The 26,299-nt window shown below is 35.4% G+C and overlaps 1 protein-coding gene across 1 annotated transcript in view; it reads right to left on the reverse strand.

The window, feature by feature from the left end:
• Positions 1-26,299, reverse strand: part of RFX3 (regulatory factor X3) — a 101,787-nt gene that overhangs the window by 25,867 nt on the left and 49,621 nt on the right. The window contains exons 3-5 of the mRNA XM_030467339.1: positions 21,634-21,731; positions 11,720-11,978; positions 1,604-1,678 (exon numbers count right to left, since the gene is read on the reverse strand). Coding sequence (XP_030323199.1) covers positions 1,604-1,678; positions 11,720-11,978; positions 21,634-21,731 — 432 coding nt within the window. The remainder of the gene's footprint in view (positions 1-1,603; positions 1,679-11,719; positions 11,979-21,633; positions 21,732-26,299) is intronic.

Raw genomic sequence — 26,299 nt, forward strand, 5'->3', positions numbered from 1 at the left:
ACGTTTGGTCTAGAATTTCAGCTTCTTCCAAAATGACCACAAAAACATACACAGGAAATATTGGGAGATATATACCTATTACATTATTTTCGAAAAAGCCTTCACAGTCAAGAAAGAAATATCATGGTAAGACTTAACAGCTGGATGCAAATCTCATTATTAGGAACACACTCTGAAGAGCACACCGGGAATGAATGGAACATAGTTCACGGGGGCACAGCAGCTCATCTTGTAATTATTGTTTGTTTTATATCAAGACTTTACAGTAGTATTAAATACGAGTATATCAACAGTTTAAGTGTTCCCAGTCATAATACACATTTCTTAGACTTTGCTCCTCCAAAATATGGTCCCTTTAAAAATTACATTTGAATAATAATTCTGATAATTTCTGTCTAATACTATTATTATTAAATAACAACTTTTATAATGTCATATCCTCAAAACAGTTATTTTGTAAACATCCAAAGTGGAATCTAAAAGTCCTCTATAATATTTCATGTAACATTTTTGTAATGCAATTTTCCTCTTTCAAATTTAATTGAAACAATCACAAAACAATTCCAGTTTTGACTTTGACATCACCAGACTCATACTGAAAAAAAATCCAAGACTCAAAGCTTCTAAAACATGTATTTTTAGCTTGACAGACAGCCTCTACCACTGTATTCTTACATTAAGAACACCAACCAAATTTAAGTTTCTTCTGTAAAACAAAGGAATTTGAATTTGTATAATTAGAAAAGCTGAGAAGGAAAATACAGGTAAGATGAATACAAACTAATTAACATGTCAAAAATACAAAAACACAAATACCAACAGGAGAAAAAGATTTCAAGAAAAACTAGTAACTTACAAAGACACATTATTTATATAAAAAGGTTAAAATTAACTTTGGGCCTTTTCCCTTATTTTAAAGTTACGAATAGTGGATTTATTGCTGTATCTGGAGATTTTTATCCAAGTATCTTTTCACTTCTTATATGGAAATATCTTAACGATAAGATTTGCAGAATAACACAGCAAAAGGCAAGTAAATAAGATAATTTTGTGTACTTCAAATTAAGATTTTTTTTTTTTTTTAAATTAAGATAACTTTTTTTTCAGATCATCATAGGGATATTTAGGATTCGTAAGTAAGTAACTTTATGATAAAATCTCTATTTACAATAAAGGAAGAAACACTTGAAAATAATCTGAAGATTTTATTTGGGCATGCTGTCTGTTTCCTGTCTCCCTCTTCACATGCCTTCACAGACCTTGCTTTGTGTAAATAAAGGCAACTTTATTTAAGCTGTCAAAAGCTAGCTAATTAAGAATTATTTTAACTTTATTGTGATAGTTACACTATAATCCACACAACAGTCAAATGTTTTAACTTGTCTTTACATAGGAAACAGGTAACACTCTGCAATATACCATAAAGACATTTCATCTGACAAAGTAAGAGCCATGGGAGATGTAGTAGAAGATTACAAGCAACTAAGATGAGAAGATTAAATAGCAGAAGGTAGTAATAAAATAAAATAAAATAAACATTTAGAGGCAGGCTAAGCATGCAGTACAAGCAAGAGAGAGTGTATGTGAAGAAGAGACAACTTACATGGCTGTTGAGAAGAGAGCTTCTGTGAGTGGACAGACCATCAGACTTTTGCAGTGTCTCAATCGCCATTTCAATCTGATAATAGATTTCATTAAAAAAAAAAGGACTCAAGACGAGATAGTAAAAAAAGCCTGATCAGAGAAGTTTTGACAGATTGCTTACAGATCAACAGAAATGCCTCCTTTATTCAAGGCTAGGGCATTTATTCTACTAAAAGGTTTCATTCCAGAGAATGAGGTCAGAAAGGCATTTTGCTTGCATATATATTGCAGGATAACTGCCTCAAAGTCCACTTTACCTTTCTACCTTCTTAGGAAATGAAATGAGTAGATTTACCAGTGAGCTGTACTGTAACAAAAGTAATCCTGACTGAACAAATGTATAATTAACAAAATAATAAAATAAAATAAGTATATTTCTAAACAGAATTTAAAGAAATGCCTCCATATGTTTCCCCTTCTACTATATCAGAAAGACATGCACAGTTTGCAGTAAGAATTTAATTACAAACAAAACTTTTGCTCTCTGGAATCACAGAATAAATCCCAAACCCAAATAATTAATAGGTTTTCCACCATAAGCTTCACTGGGACAAGGTGTCACCCTTACTGCTGCCAGCACCCTTTGATTATCCCCAGCTGTCAAAGTAAGTGGGAAGTCAGGAGTTATACAGACTGCAGGATCCAGCCTTTGGAAAAGCAGGTTTGTTCACAATAGTTTTGCCTTTTAAAAGGAAAAGAAAACACATCACTACTAAAATACAAAGTAGTATTTCTTCAAATGCAAATGTATGAATACTCTCACATCCATGTTCATTCTTTTGGTTTTTAATATCAATAGAATTTTTGATCAGTTTGGTAACAGCATCACTGAGGAAAAAAAATTAGAACTTAACTGCAGTTTAACTGGGGAGCTGGAAGAGCAAAAACAATGAAAATGACAGACAACAGGATGCACAGCAAGAAAAGGCATGCAATTAATTAGCTACATTAAATGGCGAAGTAAAAGCAATGGAAAACAACACATACTTTTAAAACACCAGCTCTCCATGGACATTGCAAAATGAGCCTTGCCTAATCTACTTCAAATATCACCATCGTATCCATAATTTTAGTGGCATAATTTATCAATCCTGGCTGAATTCACTCTGTAGAGCAGAAACTGAAGAATACCACAGTTGATATTTGAATTTATTGTATATATTAAACTAACTTCTTCCTTTTTACAGGGCAATTGACAATTATTTTATTACAATAATTATGAGGAGTCAGTTCTGTTTCTCTCTGGCAACTGTTTAATACTAGCCATACAAGCCTTTTCATAAAACTTGATTATTAAAAATACAGTTACTATGTAAGAAAATATAATCTTACGTGGCAATTTTAAAAAATATTCTGATCTCTTATTGCTTCAGTGAAACTATGAGGTCAAAGTATTCAATTACAGTGCAAAGATCACATTTAAAGTGTGCTTTATGATAAAATTGCAACCTTAAAACATCATAATCAGAATGAAGTTACCTTACTAAATACTGTAGCTACAGAATTTCTCCTTTGCATGATGCTGCAATTAAAAAATGAAGACTGTATACACATTTAAATCCTAATTCTGAATCCTAGATTTCTTGTTCAGCACTGAAATTACACCTCCTGCTCCTCATTCCCACCACTGAACTATTCACAGTTTGTTGCTGCAACGTGTGGCCTTGTTTTTTCAGAGAACCAATCTGTTAAAAAGTCATAGTAATTGCACGTACAAAGAAAACTGATGTCACAGATGACACATACTCCTCACTACCATAACTGCTTCAATGTTTTTTGTTGCTATGCAAAGAGGCAAATAGAGAAACTGGGGTGGTTTGGGGTTTTTTGGGTTTTTTGGTGTTATTTGGGGGATTTTTGTTGCTGGACTTTCTTTCAGAACTAGATTTCATCAGTATGGTGACTGAGGACAATGAAGCTGTGTTCCCTTTCATGGCACAGCATAACTCAAGGTGTGTTGGTTACCACTAAAACACAATAAACCAGCCATACACTGGGCTGCATGAAAAAAGGCCATAGGAGGTGATTCTCTCTGCTCTGAACTTGTGAATCCCTACCTGGAGCACTTTGTCCAGTTCTGAAGCCCCCAGCACAAGAAGGGCATGGAGCTGCGTGAGTGAGTCCAGAGGAGGGTCACAAAGATGGTCACAAAGAGGGCTGGAGCACCTCCCCTGTGAAGCCAGGCTGACAGAGCTGGGGTGGTTCAGCCTGGAGAAGGCTTGCAGGGAGACTTTACAGCAGGCTCCCAGCAACATAAGGGGGCCTACAGGAAAGCTGGAGAGGGACTTTTTTCAAGGGCATATAGTGATAGGGGAAGGGGGGAAGAGTTTCAAACTGAAAGAGAGTAGATTTACATTGGATAATAGGAAGAAATTCTTTCCTGTTAGAGTGGTGAGACACTGGAACAAGAGAAGCTGCCCTATCCCAGAAAGTGATTAAGGATGGATGGAGCTTTGAGCAATCTGGTCTTCTGGGAAGAGTCCCTCTCCATGGTAGGGTCATTTGAACTAGATGGTCTTTAAGGGCCTTTCCAACACACACCATTCCAGGATACCGTAATAAAGCTCAGAAAGATACATTATCTACATTTTAAGAGAGCTGTCATCATATTCTACTAGGGAAAGCTTCTCAAGAGAAACTGTTCATTGCAAATAATTTTGTTCATTATTTGTTGCCCAAATTTTGATAAAATGAACTTTCAGCTTTATTTGACAAATACATATCTCTGTAATGCCAGAAACTTTCTTCCTCTGTAGGCTATCCAATCACTTAGTGTTTTTGAGCATAAAATGTTTGATTTGAAGACATGTTTTGCAGAGAACAAATAATTGGTCTTGACCTTTCTGAAAATTTCCAGCTAATTCTTATTTTCCTCTACATCTTTTCCTCAGGCCTCAATTCTAGGGCAAGCTCTGTTCGGTATTTTTATTAGTGATCTGTATTAAGGAGTCTAATGTACCATAAGCAAGTTTGCTGATGGTACCAAATCGGGAGGTGCTGTTGACTGTCTTGAGGAATGAGTGCTCTGGATAGACTGGACCATTGAGTTATGATGAACAGAATGAAATTTAACACATCAAAATGCTAGATTTCAGTGACAGAAGTGTCAGGTACAAGTATAAACTGGGATAGAAGTGGCTGGAGAGCAGCCCTGCAGAAAGGGACCCGGGGGTGCTGGTCAACAACAGGATCAGCACGAGTCACCAAGAGGGCAATCAGCATCCGGGGGTGCATCAAACACAGCATCACCAGCCCATCAAGAGAGGGGACTACCCCACCATATTCAGCCATGGTGCAGCCTCATCTTGAGAACTGCATGCAGTTCTGAGCCCCACTGTTTGAGAAAGATGTGAAGGTCTTTAAATCCATTCAGAGGAAAGCAACAAGGAAGGCGTGTCCCCTGAGGAGCAACTAAGGATTTGGTTTTGTCTGGTTTGGAGAACTAGAGGTTGGGGGTGACCTCATTGCTCTCTCCACAGATTCCTGAAGCAGGGAACTGCAGAGGGAGGTGCTGACCTCTCCTCACTCAGATCCAGTGACAGAATGCATCAAAATGCTTCGAGGGAAGGTTTAGACTGGATGTGAAGCATTTTTTGACTGAGAGGGTGGATAAACACTGTAACACGCTTCCTGGAGAGGCGGTTTCCTTGCCCAAGTATGTCAGTGACTAAGAGGCATTAAAACACTACTCTTAACAACATGCTTTAGCTTCTGGTCAGCACTGAGGTGATCTAGCAGCTGGGCTAGATGATCACTGTATGTCCCTTCCAACTGAAATGTTCCACTTTATTCTCTTATTCCAAGCTTTCCGGTTTTCAAGAAAATATAGAGGGCACAGAGTACCATGTGTACAGGGAGCAACAGCTACCTGAGTAAAAAGCTGTTTATGTGAAGGACCTATTCCTTCAAGCTTTTAAATTTTGGACAGAGATTTTTATTTAGGCTCTAGAAAAACTGAACATAATTTCAACTCTATTCAAAATACCATTTAAGTACACACACAGCTTAGTTACATGAGTAATGCAGTACTTTTTATTATGGTATTTTGTGGAAAGAATTGGAAAGTAATTTTAACATTTAAAATTTTATTCTGCATAAATACAATAAGAAGAGTGACACCCTTGCATATTTGGCAATAAGCAGTGAGAGATTCCAGGCACAACTAACTACACACACATCCGAAATGCTAAATTACAACACAAATTACACATTCATTTATTTGAAATGTGATCGGTCATGCATTTCTCCTGTTCTTCTCTTAACAAGATTACAACCATTGATCTTTCTGACTGGTAACTAAAATGTACATCACCACTCCCACTGCAAATCCAAGTAACTGTGCTACATGTTACACTATTGGTAGGTAGGTACACAGCCTGTAAAGTAACTAAAGTAATAAATAAGGGCAGACAATATATTAAAGCATGACAACTATGAAAACTATGATTGAAGACTTCCTCAATGTACTTTGTACACCAGCTGAAATACTGCTTTGTACTCTGACATGCTTGTTAATGATTAATGGTATTTCCCCAGTGGTAAAAAATTCAACAGTTTGACCCCAGTATAAGCATCCAGAATCCTACCAAGTCAGTCTTTATGTGATCTACTGATTTGGTAGTTATTAGCAGTTCTTGCTAGTAGATGTCATAGCATTCCCTAACATGTTACTAGATAAACAAATCACACTTAATAGTCTCAGACACGTTATGCTATCAGATGTTATACTCAGATATGTATATGCTATGCTGTCATAGACATTGCAAACACCTATCCTAAATTCACTTTGAAAAAAATTTCCTTCCTCTTAGGAAGTAGAAAGAAATAGCACTTTATCATGATTCAGCTGATTAACTAACAATTAAAATAATTAACATGAAGTATTTATAGTAAGTAGCTTTGACGTGATCAAAGGACATAAAGAACACAATCTGCAGAAATCTAAGCCCTGAGGTTTTGTGATAAATTGGATACCCTACAATTTATTTTACCTATTTCCATCTGCAAACCATCCTCCAACAGCAGCACAGCAGGCAACTTTAGCTGGTATTTTAAATTTCAATTTATTGCTCCATCGTGTTCAAGGAAATGAACTTCTGTTACTATCTCCCCAGGAACTCCCATTCACAATGCCTTTTATCCACTTCCAAAGGTTTGCCCTTTGCCCAAGGCTTTGAAGGAAGTGAAATTCTAAAGGAACTTCTCACACACATACTTCATTTTGAAGGAATTACTAATTCATCATAATGTGTGTAAGAAAGGTACAGCTAGCTAGGTTATGCGTACTCATGAAAACTGTGCTTACCTAAAGAAGGTGTATACATACCAAGAACTAATCTGAAGCTACAGGGCTTTGAAAATGTGATGCTTTCACTCCTAGGATGTCACAGACATGCATTACTAAGGGTAATTTTCAAATCTGTTTCAGGACAGAGTACTCCTTGTATGTCATGTTTTCTGAAACAAGCTTGAGGGTTGAATTGCACAGAGAGGCTTGCACAGGAATAAGAAGTTTGAAAATTAAATAGTACTGAACATACTAAGACAGCTCAGGTCTAGTTTTTGCAGTTGTAAGAATTACATTTAAAAGATCTGCATTCTTCAAAACAGGCAGAGGTGTAAACAGGTTCTGTAAAATTCAGCTCAAGAGAAAGAAACAATACTTTAGAGCTAGAAAGAAAGAAAGAGACTTTAAGTCTGTTGGAATGAAAGAAATGTAAACAGGGAAAAAAGGAAGAACACAAAAAGATGTTAAAAAAGTATAGTATTTTATATATGCTGACCATAAAAGAAATGCTAATAAACCTTCAATCATAGAAAAAAAGCTTTTTTCCCCCACCTGCCATTTATGAATTTTTAAATATAACATCCAAGTTAAGTATGCAGAACAAACACAGCTCAAAATACCTGCTGCAAATACATACCTCCAAGTAGCCTGCAAGTACAGAAGGCATGCACACTGACTAATGAATATGTTCTTTAGTGATTGCAAAAGAACATACAGAGTCAACACAGGGGAAAAGGCACACCTAACAGCCACAAGGCCAGAAAAATGAAATATTTGGAGCTGATTACTTTTTCTTCTCTAATTTTCCAATGAAACATTGCTGTCCCATGTTTATCTTCCTTGCTGGAAGTTCTCTGTCCACCATCTGGCCAAACAAACCAATTCACCATTTCTCTCTTGGATCCTTCAGTTATTTCTAAACCTCATCTTTATTAGTACATCTTCAAGAAGATTTTAAACTTTTTTATTCATGGCTGGTTTTCCTGTATTTTGTACAAACATGTAAATGAAAAAAAAAAAAGAAAAATATCCCTTGTCAAGCTGAATATAGGGACTGCTGAAATATATACATTACATCTAACACTAAAAAACTGACAGCACACCGTACTTAATCAGAACAGAAAATCTGAATTGAGAAATTAAAAGGGAAGTGTAGTTCATATTGTTATTAAAACCAAATCTGAAGACATTTATAGGAAGAGAGCCTAAAAAGAGGTACAGTGGTCATTTTAGTACAAATATGTATTTAATCAGAAACAAGTAAAAATCCAGTCCTTTAGAATGGTGGTGCCTCCATGCATACTGGTAATCAAACTGTTAAGAGAACATCATTAGTAAGTCATCTTGCATCCACAAGTTCTTGCATCACAGAGCTTAAAATCAAAAGAATTAAGAGAAATTCTTCTCATGGATGCAAAGATACCTACATTTGTTATCTGATGATTAAAAAAATCCAAACATTATGCTTCTTACAGCATTCTTTAGTAAGTAATTGGAAAGTACTTGGAATGCTATATTGGAAGGAATTAAGTTTCCAGCAACACTGTGTCTTGATCTTTGACACTCAAATACCAGAATAAATACTTCCTGACCAAAAATGGAAACTACCTACGAGGTGCTACAGAGCTTTTACACAAAAAACAAATCAAGAGCCAGACTGAAAACTGAGGCCAGATTGTATCAGAAGACAAAAAAGGCACATGGGCAGGTGAAGCTAGAATAAAGCCAGGGCAGGTATAGCTAGACTTAGTAGGGTCATTCTCCCTTTCCCCACATTTCTATTCCTTTGAAAAGGCCACAGTCTCAATTCAAGACATCACAGTGAAGCAGTAAGACACTCAAAGGGGCAGGGAAAGTCAAAATTTATTTTGGGCACAATTCTAGACTGAAACCTCTGAAATAGGGAGGGAGAAGCCATGAGGCTCCACATCTCTGAAGGAGAAGCCCAAGGACAAAAAGTCTTGGAGGCAAAGGTTTATAATGGCACAAGATCCACAAATCCTCTAAACTTCCCACTCCTCCAGTTAATTCATACCATATAAGTGTTTTTTTCCAGCATCAGTGATTAACCATTCTGATGACTAATTTTAAAAAAGAAAAAATACAGATATATTGTCCTTGTATCTGGAAATGCCTTCCTCTCCACCCTCCCTGCCCACCTCCTTCCAAAAAAAAGTCATTGTACTCAATTGCAGAATTCATATGTAAATGTCTTGCCAGTATAAGAGGTCAGATCAAATTAGGTAATCTGATTAGCGTAAAAATCTGTGCATCTCTGATCTGATCAGAAATGGTTTGCTTCATGCTATAGTGGATCCAGCTAATAAAAATTACTTTCAGAAAAGTTGGGGAACTGAGGAGGAGAAAGTTGGTCTACCAAGAAAGAGATAAATAAATAAAAATTCATCACAAACTACTTTCAAAGTGTAACCCCTCCACCTTTAACAGACCATTAGTTACTTTTATGCTATTAAAATAATTGCAAAACTCTCACTAAAACTGTATTATCAGGGTATGATATTTAGACTGTGCTTTCTTGCTTCTTGTTTTCCTCCTCCATTAGTTACAACACATTTTCAGTAGGTACCATGCTTCTTTTAAAGTTAAAAACAAACTTTACATATTCTGCTTAATACCAGAATTACAATTTGTGGTGACACATATCTATACTAATTTTCCTTTTATTTTCATTCACATTTAGATATGCACTAAAATAGGATCAAGTACTGCAACAGCATGAGTGGAGACCTTCTGTGGTTGACGATGACTTATGACTGACAACTGTAATTGCAGATCAGTCTTAAAGTTTGTTAGAAAACATGACTAATAGATGGGAGCCTCTCACTGCTAACAAGCACAGCATATTTATTACTAAAACTATATGAATATTTTAATCTTGTAACATTATAAAATATGACTAGTTCATCCTTTACACATGAAAGAAAAAAAAAGTGACTTAGATTTCATTATTAACATGGCAATTCAATAGTCAAGTTAGTCTCTTAAATACAGCTGCCCTTTCTTTTATGCTAGCTGCCAATAGACCAAACAGATGATTCTTTAATACATCTTTCAATACGTGAATTAATTTCAAATAGTCACACAGCTAAGGTAAATCACTTCTAATTCAATGCAATCACAATTTATTCTTTACATATCTAAATATAGTCACATGAAAATTTTGGAATTCTACACTATCTTTTATATAGAAAGTCTTCAGAGGGACTTATTTTATAGATTTGACTTTTAACCTTAAACTGTCCTGTTTGTTTCTTTCATCTTAAGCTAGATGTATCAAAAATATATAACGTCAATAATACAAGGGATTTGCTTATTACAGAAGGTAATTCTTTGATCAGTGAGGGTGAGTAATAGTAACAGAAATGAAGTTATCAGTTGAGATAACTAGTATCAGATAATCAGCTGAGAACTAGTATCTCTACCGCAATAGAAAACAGAGTTTGTGATGATCACACATTCTAGTGAGTAAACTCTTACTCATTTCTGCACCCTTCGTCTCCATATGAAAATTCACCAAAATAATTAATAATTTGGAAATATTTACTGAGTATTATAGTAGCAAAACAATCTGGATACATGCTATTTTGATGACTACAATAAATTTACTGCACAAGGATGAAAAATGTTATGATGGCAGAGATCAAATGAGGATCACAGGTGAAACAAGCTCTACCTATTTAAGATGCAATGGTAATAAAACATTATTTTGCTCTATTTTGCATAGATGAATAATGCCCCCTAGTAAAATTACAGCAGATTTTTTGCTTTAAAATTGCAGTTTAAGCTGAACCTTTTGTGTTTCAATTGACTCTTGAATATGTCAGGTGAACCATTCACACCAAGACCCTAAATTTATAAAAATAAAACAATGTTCTGTCCCACTTTCTTAGCCCTTTTTAATATGATAAACCTGTATTATCAATGATGCTTTACTATATATAATGACTTAATATATTTTTCAACTCTTACTACATTGTTTCACAATTCTCTTCCCCATTATTTCCAAATCTCTACATCCAAAGCAAGAACACTCAGAAGAGTGAGGTAAAAGTATTCATTAGGGCTATGCAGCAAAGTTAGCCCAGGGATAAACCCATTTGCCTAATTGAAATAAGGTCTGATTAAGTACACTCTTAAGGGAAAGCTCGGTGTTTTGAGTGTTATCTATCACAGTTGTACCAGAACGAATCTTCCCATAGCATTGTAAGACACTTCCATAAGAAGTTTTAAATCTGGAACAGACTTAGAATAATAAAAAAAGGGTTAAAGGATATTACCTCAGCATTCTGAACAATTGGAAATATTTGGACATAAGCTACCAAAGCTTCACTAATATCAAGTAAACAAACTGATAAAAGCCAGGAGGTTACAGATACATAACAACTGTGTTGTTTTCAGAAAATTTACAAAATGCTAAAGGAGGGTGTTTTAGTTCCCAGCCTGACAAACATTCAGCTCAAATTATTATGTGAGCATTTCCAAAGCATTCACTGATGCTACTTGAATGCAAAAATTTAACCTAAGGAATGTAAATTGGCAAGCTGTCAAAGGAAAGTCTTGCTTTTATTGCTAAGTGTTCACAGTATTCTTACTCCTGTATCTTACCTCCATATATATTTATTACTTATTTTACAGAAAGTACTATGCAGTACTATTCTGACAACATAATATTGCTACACAATCTGTCACAACAACCATATCAGTCTGCAAGAACATCTTAAGACTTAAGAAAGTCTCAAAGGTTTTGCTACAGTCTGAAATACTTACTGTCGCAGGGGAGGCCCGTGTTGTGTGAGTCACTGAATGACCAGAATTTTCCATTGAATTGCCAATCAGATAGGTTCCTCCTGAGCTGCTAATGAGTTGTCCTCCTGTGACACCCATCTGAATCCCTCCAGTGCCCACCATACTATGAGATGAGACCACTGTTGTCACCTGTGCAGAACTTCCTTGAGTATCAAAATAATTTCCCCCAGTGTTTTGGCTGTACATCTGGGTTTCTGTGTAAGGGTAAGTTGTCGATCGGCTTCAAGAAAAGAAAACAAAAGGAAATTATTTGCTTTGTTAGCTGAGAGAAATTTTACAGTTCTAGGAATGTATATATCACCTATATCTATAATGTATATATGCGTATATAAGCTATAACCAAATCAAATACAATTGCCAAACAGCTTCTGCCTCCTCAGAGAATAACATTTAATCAAATTAAAGCACTAAATAACTAATTCAGTGACAATGCTAAATCAGGTATTCACGAAACCTTACAGAAAAATTTGTCAGTCTTACCTGAAGAGAAGTATGGCATATATTGAGAAGAAAGGCAGAAAGAGCTCATCCAAATGACAATATATTAAAAAGCAACTTATAAATTTCCATCTGTTTTAAATTTTTTTAATCTGACAATCAAATTTTGAATTTTAGTTAGATGTTATATATTTTGCATGTTACGCATGTTGCAAAATTGCAAACAGTTAACAAAAATGTCAGCAAGGACAGTCCAGTGTTCACGATTCCCCTGTTACCTCTTGTTTTTAAATTCATTAAAGCACACAGCTGAAGCTTGAAATTCTGAGTTCACTTGTGCTTTGGGAAATGAAGTTATTTTTTAAGGGTGAACTCAAAATCGGACAGGAATTCACATCATACTAAAAAGCTGCATTTAAGAAATAAAACTGAAGCAGAACTATAACTTGTAAGAAGGACATAAAGATGAAAGCAGGTATCGTGTGTTTTGTATTCTTAATAACTTAACTTGAATCATTATTCTTCACACTTCATGATCTGGTTTTTGAATGTGTATGTGTTCCTGCTAAATTTGATCTTCAAATCAATGCAGTTCAAAATTGTTAAGTAAACAGCATTCATTATTTCAAAGACCAGATTCCTCTTTCTGGCAGTTTATTAGTAAATTTTATCCTGTTTCATGACTGCTAAGGTTTGTATCATGTCAAGCATGATAACAGAAAAATCAAAATGTAAAAACCAGTCAGTTTACCCAAACATTAATTTTCTTAATTAAGCATATAAATATAAAATATTGATAATAATCAGCAGGCAACACCATTTTGAAATTCAATTTTCTCCAACCTTGGAGTTGCATATGCTGAGATGACTTAGTCCAAGTAAAAAAAAAATTAAAGGTAATATGATACATAGGAAACAGAGAGGTGCCCAACTTCTGCCTAAGCCTCCAACTTGTTTAGAATACTAAAAAAAAAAAAAAAAAAAAAAAAAATCATGTACCATCATTCATCTAAACGATTTCAACAAAAAAGTTCAGACATTGACACCTTTCCATTAACTTGAAATCAGTCTTTTTTTCCCATTTATCTTGACAGGGTTTAATTTTGTATCGATATATGTTACAGATTATGTGAATTTACTGTTTGTTATGTTGGGTTTTTTTTAATTATGAGAACATAACCAAGTTCAATTTATTAGTAAACAATGGACTCATCAACGATTCATTCTTTAGCTTCATGAAATATTTTTAACGAACTGAACAACACATGGCACCTTATCAACAACCAAAGACAGAACCTTAGTTGTATTAACTACTTCCGAAACAGTCTCTCCCTCCCTCTTCAGTAACTTGCAGAAAGTCCAAAACTTTAGTTATAAAATCCTAAATATTTCACAGGCCTCAATACTACATTATTTGCTCTCATCCATTCTTAAGCTACTTAAACATTTTCCTTGGTATTTATAGTATTTCAAAAACCTCAAGAACAGCTGCAAGCAACTGGGATTTGATCTAAAAGAAATGCATTGCAGTTTACTGAAAACAAACAAAAAAACCCAGTTCTTTTAGGGACTAATGCTCAAGCAGACACTTATTCTATTAACATTTCCTTTGGAGAATTAAAATCAACTGATCTTTTCATTGTAATATTCAATGCATGTGTTTAGGTAATGTGCAGGTCTTGCTAAACTGTTTTATCAATCCAAGATATCACTGTGATACTTTGTGAAACCATTGTGATACTATCTGACAGTAAGCAAAATAACCACTAGCAGATATGGTATTACTTTTGTGTAAGAAACATATAATTTACAGAGTATGAATAGTGCTATGCAGCAGAGGAAAATTTACTAAAAGGCAGTAATGGAATCTCAGGGGAAACAGATCTTGCAAATGAGACTGAACACTGTAATTACTCTCAAAAGAGAAAAACATGATGTCAGTATCAGGTATCACTGAGGAAAGGAATGAAAGGGCAATGCTATTTTGACTGGTAAGAATAGATACGGCTACAAGAAAATGACTGTCCTAGAGACGCAAGGAGGAAAAAAGGGAATTAAAGAGGCAGTTATTTGAAGCAATGCAAATCCTAGAGAACAGTCAAAACGTCACTGGAAAATTAAGTCACAGACTTGGTGTGGAATAGAGAGACAAAAGGTTTGCTTTTAGCGGGTTTATAGCTGTATATCATGTATATCCCTAAATAAGGATGGATGATATCAAAACACCTACAGCTGCTTATAACTGTACTCTGTATCAGAATCTAATAGGTCTGCCTACTGAAACGTAGTGAAAGTTCAGTTTTTACTAGAACATAGCATTAGAAAGTTCATTAGAAACTAGTAAGTTTGAAGTCTAGGTAGCTAGGCTGCAGAATCCTAGTTTTCAGATGACGGAAAACTCAATGGTGTTTTACATCATCACACAAGGTCAGACACTGCGTGAATTAAATTTAGATTAAGCAAATCCAGAACACGTATCCACTGTTACTGAGCTTCATTTTTAAAGCCACTTTTGTCTCTCCAAATATACTGACACTTTGAAAAAAGGAGACAAATAAAAGCAACAGCATAGAGAGACTCAACCTAGTTGTTGTCCTCCCTTAGTTGTCAGTGTGCATATGCACACAAGGGAAATAATTTATTCCCAGCTGCATCTATTATTTGTTTCTATGTAAATGTCAAGAATCTGCTGTATTGATTACTACAAATCAGTGTTCCTGCCATTGCATCAGTCTCAGTAATTTACATAGGCTGATCATGGCCCCTAATTTTATTTGAACAAGTAGTTGATGGGAGAGACTTATGTTTCCCAGATTTATAGTTGTCTACAAAACCTTATCTGAAGACTTATGTTGGCTTTATCTATGTCTCGGAAATGTCTGCTTGTTTAAAGTTTTTCCCATTACTCTGCCTTTCAGTTAAAAAAATAAAATAAAAAAACCCAAAAACCAAAACCCAAACCAGAACCCAAAACCAACCAACCAAAAAAAAACAACAAACCAAACCAAGCAAACAAACAAACAAATCCCTAACAGAATAATTTCCTTTTCCAGGTATTGAAAAATGCACAGCATCTTTAAGTAAAAATTCTCAAATCAGGTTAGAAGTCCAGACAAGTTAACTCAAATTTATGTTTGTTTTAAATCAGGTTTTAACTTTAAATTATAGCCCAGTATCTTCTGTGTCTTGCAAAAGAAGTAACTAACCACTGAGTTTTTAACACTAAGTGTCAGGAAATTCCAATATTGTGTAAAATGATCATAAATCTATTTTTTTGTACTTTAAGATCTATACCTTTTATATTACAACCTGAAATACTAGCATCCCTTCAAAGTGGCTGTAATAGAACAGACAAGTTCATCCAAGAACAGCATCCTGTTTCAAACATGAAAAGTATGCAGTGTGTGGTTTTTTCCCTGTAGTTCTAATCCAACAAACAAGTAACATAATTATTCTCTTTCTCATCAAGTAATAACCTCAGCATTGGTCTTGTAGGCTTTGGTATGGATTATCTACATGGCTCAGTAGGCAGGCATGTAAGTATTTCTTCACTGTCATCTTTGCAATAAAAGTTAGCCTTTTATGGTAATTCACTAACTAATGTATTATTTCCTGGGATACAAATACAATAAACAGTAGGTGAAAATAAATATTTCAACAGACAGCATTATTTATATGGAGAGTAGCTATTGTTCATTATAATGCTATAGTATTGCAATATAGTTTTCTACTTCATGCATAGAAGCCAAGAAAGCCTTTCATGCCAGAACAATATCCTCAAACTCTTCTTAGATTTTACTCTAATACTGTGGTGCTAAAGCTTATTGAAACTGGTGAGAACAAAATCCTTCATCTAACACTGGCAGGCCTTGCTGCTGATGCATTGCTGCAGCCCCTGGAGGTGCTATATCATAAGCAATGGGAAGAAGGGCAAGAGACATGATGTACCCCAACACCCACACGAGATCATGATACAGCAGTCAAATGGTAATTGAGAGGGCTAAATCATGTCTCAGCCTGTCTCATACAACCGCCTGCCTCCCTTCAAAGAAATCTATTTCTATAACAAGAATATTGATTCAGGACTTTTTAATAACAGATCAAATCCCAAAGAAGCAATAACCTTCTTCTACAAAAGCCTCCTCAGTTGAACTAAAGACAGACATGGAAAAACTGGTAAGACAGTAAGTCATTGCTTCCTTTCACCTTTATCAAACAAAATCACTAAAGCCAAATATCAAAACCACATTATGAAAGGACAATTAATGCATCTATAACCAGAGAACAAAACTTCAAAGCAATTTATTCTGTAATAGTGTATAGTTGACCTCCCTTATGCATATACATTTTCTCTATGCAGACAACTTAAACCGTATCAGCCAGAAAAAGCTTTATAAAATTTACCTAAAACAGAGTTACATTAGTCCATGTAAGAAATTCTTATTTGTCACATTCAAAAATTACAGCAAGTGAGTTACTGATAGGCATTATTTATCAATGAAGAAAAACTGAGATCTTCAACATTCAGTAAAAGATCCTTTTCCACATGGAAATAAAGCAAGAAAAGCACACATAATAAAAGCACAACTGTATAAAGACCCTGTGAACTATGGAACAAAGAAAATTAAAACACAGGGAAAATCTTATAAACCTGTAATCTTGACAGATAGAGAAGCCTTATTTATGACCTCTAAAAATTCTGCTGAAGCACTGCAGACCTACAGTCCAGGAAATAGGGTATTGCCACTATTAGGAACATGTCACAGTGTTAATACTAAACCTAAAGACCTCAAGTCGGGCTTGTCAGGCTTCCTTTGTGCAGACTTGTCTGTGCCAGCCTAGGGCTTTGTTCTGGTTTAGCTGTAACAGTAATTGTTAAATAACCACAGAAACGTTACTTAATCTGCTTCCATTTAAGCCTAGCTTTTTACACTGTGTGGTATAAAACCTATGGCTAAAAAGCTGATGCATTGCTCTAGCTAAGAGAAACTAGTATCAAATAGCTATTCTGTGAAGAATAAACAAAACATGACCCTAGATTACAAATGTAGCAACAACGATCATGACCATGGGATGACAGTATTCAAGAAGAGTTCAGCAAATGTAGAACGCACCATCTTTAGTAAATTAAGAAGTAATAAGGAAAATGCAACCAGTGAAGAATGAATAAAGTGTAGACTGTGCTCTGAAACATTTTTTAAATTACTGCAAGTGGGCCCAGTGCAAGTAGAGAGACCTGCAGAATCCCTGATATGTCTCCAGGCACAGCATCTATGATGGTGGTGAAGCTGTAATGCTTAGGTGGAAGCCACTGACCTGACTGTGCAGAGGCATAGTCAAAGAGTTACCATGATGCCAGAGAAAAAGGGATGGGTACCAGGTAGTACTAGCAAGATTAACAGCTTTAACTATATTGATATTAATTCTTTGATTTGACAGTTTTAATTTACAGTAACAGTAAATTATTGGTTTTGCCCACACCAACCACACAAATTGTAGTACAATATGTTGGTGAAGAATGTGGTTTGGATTCAACAGCAACAGCAATTCTTAGACAATCCCAGCAATTAAAACCCTCTTTGCAACACCAGTGTTATCCAGGTAAAAGGCTGCATTAGCGCATTACATTACAATCTAGGTAAGAAGAAAGTTCATGTTTAGTATAGGGGACTCCCTTGGATGCTTAATATAGGTGCAGCCAATATTCTTTACATATCCTAAAATGCCAGATAAGCCTGTATGTCATCACAACAACAAAGCACTTTTGTTTCAGGATAGAGTGACATGTTTGGCAAGAAAAATTGTTACTAATCAAACACAAATGCAGATGTGCATTTGTGCAAATTCAAAGAGATTTTTAAAGTGTACAAAGTATGTGTTAATTTGCAGGCTACACCCCTTGTATTACCGTAATGCTTGCAATTACAATAAAAGCAAGTACCTTGTAAGTGTAGACAAATCATGATAAAAAATGTGTGGGAAGAATTTTTTTAAGACTACAACAGTTAAAACTGACAAAGACTGTGAAACCTGACAAACTCCTCTCTTCTTTAGAATTGAAGGAATTAACTAACTCTTTCCTCATATGTATTCTAACTGCACACGTTATTACTATCAAAGATGGACTTAAATCAAAGCTGGTTTGCAAGAGCTTTATTTTGAAATAAAGATTAATTATTTCATCAGACATGCTGTGGTGTTTATTTCAGAGATGTCTGTACACTGAATTAATTTCTTCACCCTAAGTAAGGGTTGCAGACTTGTTAGTCTATTGCTAGAATAGCACTGCCACTTGATAAAATTACGGAAGCATTCTATACAGGATTTTGAGCTAGAATTAAGATTTTGATGTAGGACTGTCATAAAGTTAATCGAACATATAATAATGAGAAGACAACCTGGAAGACAAACCATTGATCATTCTAGTCAATTGCATCATTTACAAACCTAATCTGAAAGCAAAGCAGACAATTTCTGGAGTGGGAGAACTGGACAAACTGGCTGTAACACACTTCTGTGGTGCTGTCAGGATCCACAAGACTCATCTCTCTCAAATTTCATTGGGAAGAATAGAAAAAGATTAACTGCAATCTGAACAACTGCCTAAATATTTTAGGGCAAGAGAGAATGGCCTCTGTCTTTTCTGTCACAGCAGAACTCAATACAATCTACAGCAGCTTTGTTTAGGGATAGGATAAGCCTTTTGTTTGCTTCCAAAACTCTAAAATGTCACTATGCCATTGATACAGCTCTGTACAAGCTAATCCAATGGCAAATCAAGGAAAGGAGAAAGAAATACAATGTTCTATAAACCAGAGAACTTCAATAATTATAGAAACAGCATAAAGAAAAGCAATTCTTTCATCTCTGAAGGGAACTATATGTTAGCTACCTAGATCCCTATTTTATTTCACCAATCAAATAAATCGTACTGTAACATGTAATCCTAACTTACATTCACATAAATGAAATTTTCCTGTTCTTATTCTGGGGTATAAAAGTATACAGGAAAACATGTTTTACAATACACAATTTTTAAAAATTCTGAGTAGAAATACAGACTGGTGGTACTCTCTTCTTTATATATAACAATAATCTTCTGAAAGGTTCCTAAAAGTATTGAACAATAAATTGGCTGCCATTTGTATCCTGGGTTTCATCAAAAGAAACACTGCCAGCAGATCATGGGAGGTAATTCTGCCCCTCTGCTCTGCTCTTGTGAGATCCCACTTAGAGTAATTGGTCCAGTTCTGGCGCCACCAAAGCAAGGAGGATATGGATGTGTTGGAGCAAGTTCACAGGAGGGTTGCAAAGATGGTAAGAGGGCAGGAGCACCTCTCATATGAAGACAGGCTGAGAGAGTTGGGGTTGTTCAGCCTGGAGAAGAGAAGGCTCTGGGAATACCTTACTGCAGCCTTCTGTTACCTGAAGGGGACCTAAAGGAAAGCTGTGGAGGGACTTCTTGTAAGGGCTTGTAGTGATAGGATGAGCAGGAATAGTTTCAAACCAGAAGAAGGTAGATTTACGTTAGACATTCAGAAGAAATTCTTTACTGTGAGGGTGATGAGACACTGGAACTGGCTGTCCAGGGGGAACTGTTCAAAGCCAGGCTGGATGCAGGCTGGATGCAACCTGGTCTAGTGGGAGGTGTCCCTGCCCACCGCAGGAAGGTTCAAACTAGATGATCTTCAGGTTCCTTCCAGCCCAAATCACTCTGTGATTCTCTGATGGACTGGAATGTGAGTTCCACAGGATACATCTAATGCCATAGCAGTTGGGCAAGTCTGAAGAGGACAAGCTGTGAAAAAATATGCTTTGCACCACACCCTAGGACCACAGTCAAATCCTGGGTGGCAAAAAAGGACTGTTGTGATTTAATTCCAGCTTGCAATCAAGCAACCTCCAGTCACCTGCTCATTCCCCTCCTCTCAGTGGGAGATATGGTGAAGAACCATAAGGGTAAAAGTGAGAAAATTAATGTGTTGAGATAAAGATAGTTTTGTAAGTAAAACAAAAGCTGTGAATACAATCAGAGCAGTATAAGGAATCAGCAAGCAGATGTTCAGCCATGTGCAGGTACGCAGGGCTTAGGAAAAACAAAAACTGTATCTCCAGATGTCCCCCTTTTTGCTTCTTTCCCCAGTTTTCATTGCTGAGCACATCATCTGGTATGCAATATCCCTTTGGTCAGTTGGGGTCAGTTATCTTAGCTGCATCCCCTCCCCACTTCTTGTGCACACTCAGCCTAATCACTGCCATTGTGTGAAAGGCAGAAAAGGTCTTGATGCTTTGTAAACACTGCTCAGCAAGAACTAAGACATCCCTGTGTTAGCAACACTGTTTGCAGCACAAGCTCTTAAAATGAGACCAAGTACTTCGAAGAAAATTAACTCTGTCCCAGACAAAACTAGTACAATTGGAAAATCTAACACATTTTTTGTACAGGCAAGAAGAATTCGGACAGGACAGTATGTGAACGAAATCAGTGAAAGAAAATATGCTAATGGATGTGACCAAAGAAAGCTGAGAGTGTTCAGAGGTCTGATACAAATAATAATGCTGTTCTGAATCACTTCAAGGTTACCACCAACAAATAAGTACCCCCCAAGCAATAAAAAACTGTCTAAATAGTATTTCTTCCTAAAGCCAGCAACAGAGCAAAAAATGCCAAAATGAGGGTAAATGAAAAAAGAGGTCAAGAAGCTCCTTCACAAGCAACCCAATCCTACTTTTATGTTTGAGTAAGCTTCAAAGCTGGTGCTTCTCCAGGTCATGAGTTAGACTGGTCATGCCCAGAAATCCCACCAAACTTAATTACTCTTTCTATGTGTGTAAATTTACATATTGGAAAAAGGAATCTGAAGATGGCAAATGGGAAGCAAGAAATGTTTAATAGTGAACAGAGAAGAGGCTAAAGAAGCACCAAAAGGAGCCCATGTCACTGTTCTTCCTCTGCCTCTCCTCATTACTTTGGAAAAGAAAATACTTATTTTATTAAACACAGGAACAAAATTATATGATTACTTTCATTTAATAATAACTAAAGCTGCACCTTTCTGTGCTTTTGAAACTAGGATTGATGCCAGGAAGGTACAGACAGCCCTGTGTTCTACCTGAGGTCAATAGTAACACAGTACTTCCCACAGGCAGAACTTGCCCATAAGCTGAAAGGTATTTTTTCAAACACTATGCAGTATATGTAATTTCATGTAAATCCATCTAAAACTATCACAAGAATTCTAATTACACAAAAATACTGCCTTACTAAAAAGTGTGAATTCAGCTTTTAATTAAAAAACCTCTTTTGACAATTAAGAGCTTTGATTGAATAATTTTTTTCCAACTTAAAATACACTAGTTGGTACAATCTAACTGAATATACATATTTAACTTCACATTTTAATAAACATTGAAACACCAATCACTTGCCAACTTACATAGCTCCATTAGTGTAGACTGTGTCACTTCCCTCCACATACTGAACCTGGGCTGGGTAGACATGCTGTACCTGTTGCACAGTCTGTACTTGCTGTACCTGAAAACAAAAATATTATTAACTTGGGACACTGCAAAGAAGGACTGATGATTCAGTGCATCTAATGGCTTCTGAATGATATGGGATCTCTCTGTTCTCATAATTTCTCAAGGTATGTCATAGCAACAGCAAAGTTAACTGTTCTTACACTACATTTGCACTTTAAGTTTGGTAAATGGAGCCCTGAAATTTAAGATGCACACAGATGGAGCATACATATACATTCTGACAGTGCTAAGACAGAACTGGGAAGTATTAATAAAGATGAAATAAACTGTAACTTCACTTTGTAGCAAGAATTGCATTACTGCAGAAGAAAGTATCGTTTGGCCACATATATGCCTTTCCATTTCAGTCCTGAACAGTACAAGCCTTAAAATCACAGCTTAAATGAGATGTTTTGCAGTAATTTAGAAATAGAGTTCACATTGAGATGGTATAGTTCGCGTTTAACTGGAATTAATCTAGAGTAAGACAAGTTTTTTCCTCAGTATCCAGTAATCATGGATTAAAACCCCAAGTCTGTGTAACTCCTTTCCCAGAGCAGCTACAAGAACCAAAAGTATAAGTTTTGTGGTCTGACTCTAAAAGCATCTCTTCCTCTTAGGTGACTCAAGTTCTACAAACTTCAATAAACAGGGGAAGGGGAGTCATTGTTGATCTGGCTGTTGCAGAGAACCAAAACTGATCTACTCAAGCTATACAGTGAGAAAACATTTTGAAAGTAGGCTTTCTTCTTAAAAACGGTAGTTGTCACCTGTCATGTATGGATATGCACCATTTTCTGTTCCAGTAGCACAACCTGGGAAACACTGCGAAAATTATGCTTTTGTCAGCATGAATTCCATGTCCAACCTCTCCCAAAGTGCTCTTTGTTTCCTCTTAATACACACTGACATAGCTTACCCTCTATTTAAAAAATCCACACTATTTTTCCATTAATAAAGGAAATGTGTATTCCTCCCCCCAGCCTACACACTGGTAAAATGGAATTCTACAGTATGTACAAACACAAAATTTAAAACTTCCTATCAGTAAATTCAGGTTATGTTCCCACAATATAAAACGTTTTGTATCCTCCCTTTATTCTTGGATACAAGATGCTACCATTTCAAAACCAGCAGATTCAGTACAGTGTTAGAGTCCTACTACAGGCCAACAGGACACGGAAGAGATAAAATGGTACAGCCTGTATCAAAGCTCAGTGTCTCTTGGACAGGAATGTGAAAAAAGGCCACTGAATTATGTTAATTTTTTTCCGATATAGTAATGAAAAAAGACATTTAATTTAAAAAAAAAAAAAATTACTTCAGCTTCTCTGAAACACAGTAGTGCTGTAGTTACATTGATTCTGTGCCCAAGGAAGCTTTAGTTGCTACATTGTATTGTACATAACATGTACATAACAATGTTAAGGTAGAGAAAGTCAGAGGTAAGTATTTTTCCTCTAAGCAAAAAAATAAGTAAGTGGCCTTCAGGATGGCCTTGTATATGAAAATTCTACCATGCTGAAAATATTTGCCATATGATATCTCCACTAGTAACCATCTTTCTTATTTTACTTCACTTGGGAAAAATGTTTTTACAAGAAGCAAATCTAGTGCCTCTCGATTTTCTTTTTAATCTTCAAAGACAGGGAGAAATGAAATGTATACATCTATTTTCTACGAGCACAAAATTATTTGAGGTTTGTTAAAATTATCAATTACAATATACATATAAAATTATATATATATTTTATATATATATATATATAAATTTATTACTTTCCTACTATCTATTATTAAGCTTTTAAAGGAATTGTTACCCATGTTTATTAGTTTTTGAGGCAGAGCAGAAAGCGGAGATCACAAAGGGAATATTCAACAGAGATCTAGATCTAAATGGCATCGTATTAAAAATTACTCCAAGTTAGTTGGGCTAAAAATAGAAAACACAATGAAATATTTATTAAAAAGTGAAAGTATGCAAGTTCAAAAATCGTATGTTCTAGGGTGGACTGGTGAGCCAATCATGGTAATCACTGCTATTATCCTTCTGGAAAACAGAAAATTAACTAACTTGTATAGGAAATAATGAGTTAAATAGGGTCAGACATAAGATCTTTCATTCTTCTTGCTTCAGCCTGAAATAAATAACTGAAATTGGATTAGAAGCAGCTGAAATGTTGCAGGAGAACAAGAGGCAAATGAAAACTTACTTCAACATCCATGTGTAATTCTAATTTCTAGTTTAAAAAAAAAAAAGAGGAAAATCAATTACATTCTTAATTATACTACCTCAGAGGAACAAATAAGGGACTAAGCTATATTGTATCTACATGAGTTTGTCAACAAAAATAAAGCATATAAAAGCATACTGAAATGCAGAAATTACACTGAGGTATAAAAATGAAATTTATGAGAAAATTTTAATTTCCAATAAAAAGAACTATATTCAAAGTACTAGTAAGTAAAGAGGAGGAAGAAAGGGCAAAATACATAAAGACTTTTAAACTCCATTGAAAAAAGAACATATAATTATCCAGAGGGCCTATGCAAATGACTTGGATGTGAATAATTTTCTGTTCTCAGAGATAAAAATAAATTTAGTACCTTCATTAGTCTGGATAACTCCAGCAAGCAACATATAAATAGCAGATTCTGTAATATTCTAAGCATATTCATATTTATATAATGGCTAATGTCAGTTCATGGTTATGTTTTTCATACACTAAATATGATTTTGCATTAAGAGCAATTTTGATTAGCAGAAATCTGCATCTTAAGCTAATGATATAATGCTCTGTGAGTGTGATAACCATCTTGTAAACACAACATAAAGAAATGCTTTGCTCAACTTCTGATGCCAGGATACACTTTTATAAAATAAACTATATGACTATTTTTAGTTTTATTTCTCCAGTTCTTCCACAAAGCATTACACAACCTACAGAGTAAGGTGCATAAGTAAGCTTAGAAGCTTACTGCACTCACTGAGACAACAAAAGATTAAGATAATTCCTCAGGCTATTAAAACAGAACTTAATTACACTCCTACCTTTCTGGTCTTACTCTTGCTTTTTGCTTAGATCTGACACGTTTGTCTGCTTACAATTCCCCTTTATCCCTTCTCAACAACAACAGCTGCTCTGCTGCATGAAACCAGCTGTCACCAGTGCCACTTTTACCAGGGGGGAAGCCCAAGTTTTCACTAACAAAAACATTTATTTTTTTCATTTTTGGACCATCATAGAATATTTTTATGAGCTCCATATTTACACCAGCATTATTCATATTAAGGATTTATTCCATCTGAAAATGTCTAAAGTTACTTCTCCATTCTTTGCTCAAGAGACAGTATGTTTTTCTATACAAACACAGCTGCAGAAAAAAGGCTGTTAGTCCACCCTTCCACTTACTCACTTGCTCTTCCTTAGGGCAAAAATGCTTCATTTTGAGATATGAAACATATTGTGAGCATAAAAAAACCACTAATGCCACAATGAAAAATTAACCCAAATTAATGTATGCATGAGTTGTATTTCCAGGAATGGAAAGATGGGAAACAAAGACCTCATGAGGAAAAATGAAATTATATACACCACTTTTTACATTTAAAACAACGAGAATGGCATTATTCACTAAAAAGTACCAATAAATTACTGCAAACATGATAAAGTAGAAGTTTCAGATTACTCCAAATTGTTGAATTTACACAGACACTTATGTTACAGTATCCTTATAAAGCAAAAAAAAATTAAAGCATATTTTATATACTGCACCTAATATTTTCCCTCCAACTTTCAAGTCCCTTCAAGTTCCCTTCAACTTTTCCAAGTCTTCCCTCTATCATCAAAAGAATAACTCCATGAGATTAGCATTCTATCTCCTGATTTTCTTGAGGCAAACTGTCCCATTCCTATAAAATATGCAGTAAAGCCAACATGAATTTTAGACCTATATGCAAACAATTTGTCAGAGCAGATCACACTTACAATTTCCTAAAAAAAAAAAAAAATAAATTTTTTTCAGTGTTTGATATTCCCTAGTTTGTTTTTTTTAACTCTGCAATTGAAATTACATACCCCACTTAATTCTTCATCACACTTTCTGCTGGCATACCACATTCATATACACACTCCTATTTTCTCCTCACTCCACATCCATTTTTGTAATCTATCTTCTGCCTCTACACACATCTCCCACACAATACTGAGTTTTAATCACTGCATTACTGTCTGGTTTTGGTTTTCTAACATTCTTGTTGCATATTCATTCCCTGAAATTTTTGATGAACTGCTCTTCCATTGCCAGGCTGATCCCTTAGCTTTTCTTTATGAAATACTATGCTGATTCTTATGGTCACTCTTGAGTTCAGCTGGAAAAATGTAACCTAAAATCCCCACTGCAAAAAAATACCCAGAATAACAATGGAGTATTCAATGAAAGGGAATACTCAGAAGGAGACGTACTAAAGGAGATGTTTGTTTATCTGGCACCGTTTTACATACTCAGCAATAAAAAAACAGTTTCCTCTTCTCATTGAGGTATGATTAAAAAAAACCCCAACAGTTACTCCTAGGCTTC

The sequence above is a fragment of the Calypte anna genome, chromosome Z, assembly GCF_003957555.1.
Source record: "Calypte anna isolate BGI_N300 chromosome Z, bCalAnn1_v1.p, whole genome shotgun sequence".
NCBI classification, from domain to species: domain Eukaryota; kingdom Metazoa; phylum Chordata; class Aves; order Apodiformes; family Trochilidae; genus Calypte; species Calypte anna.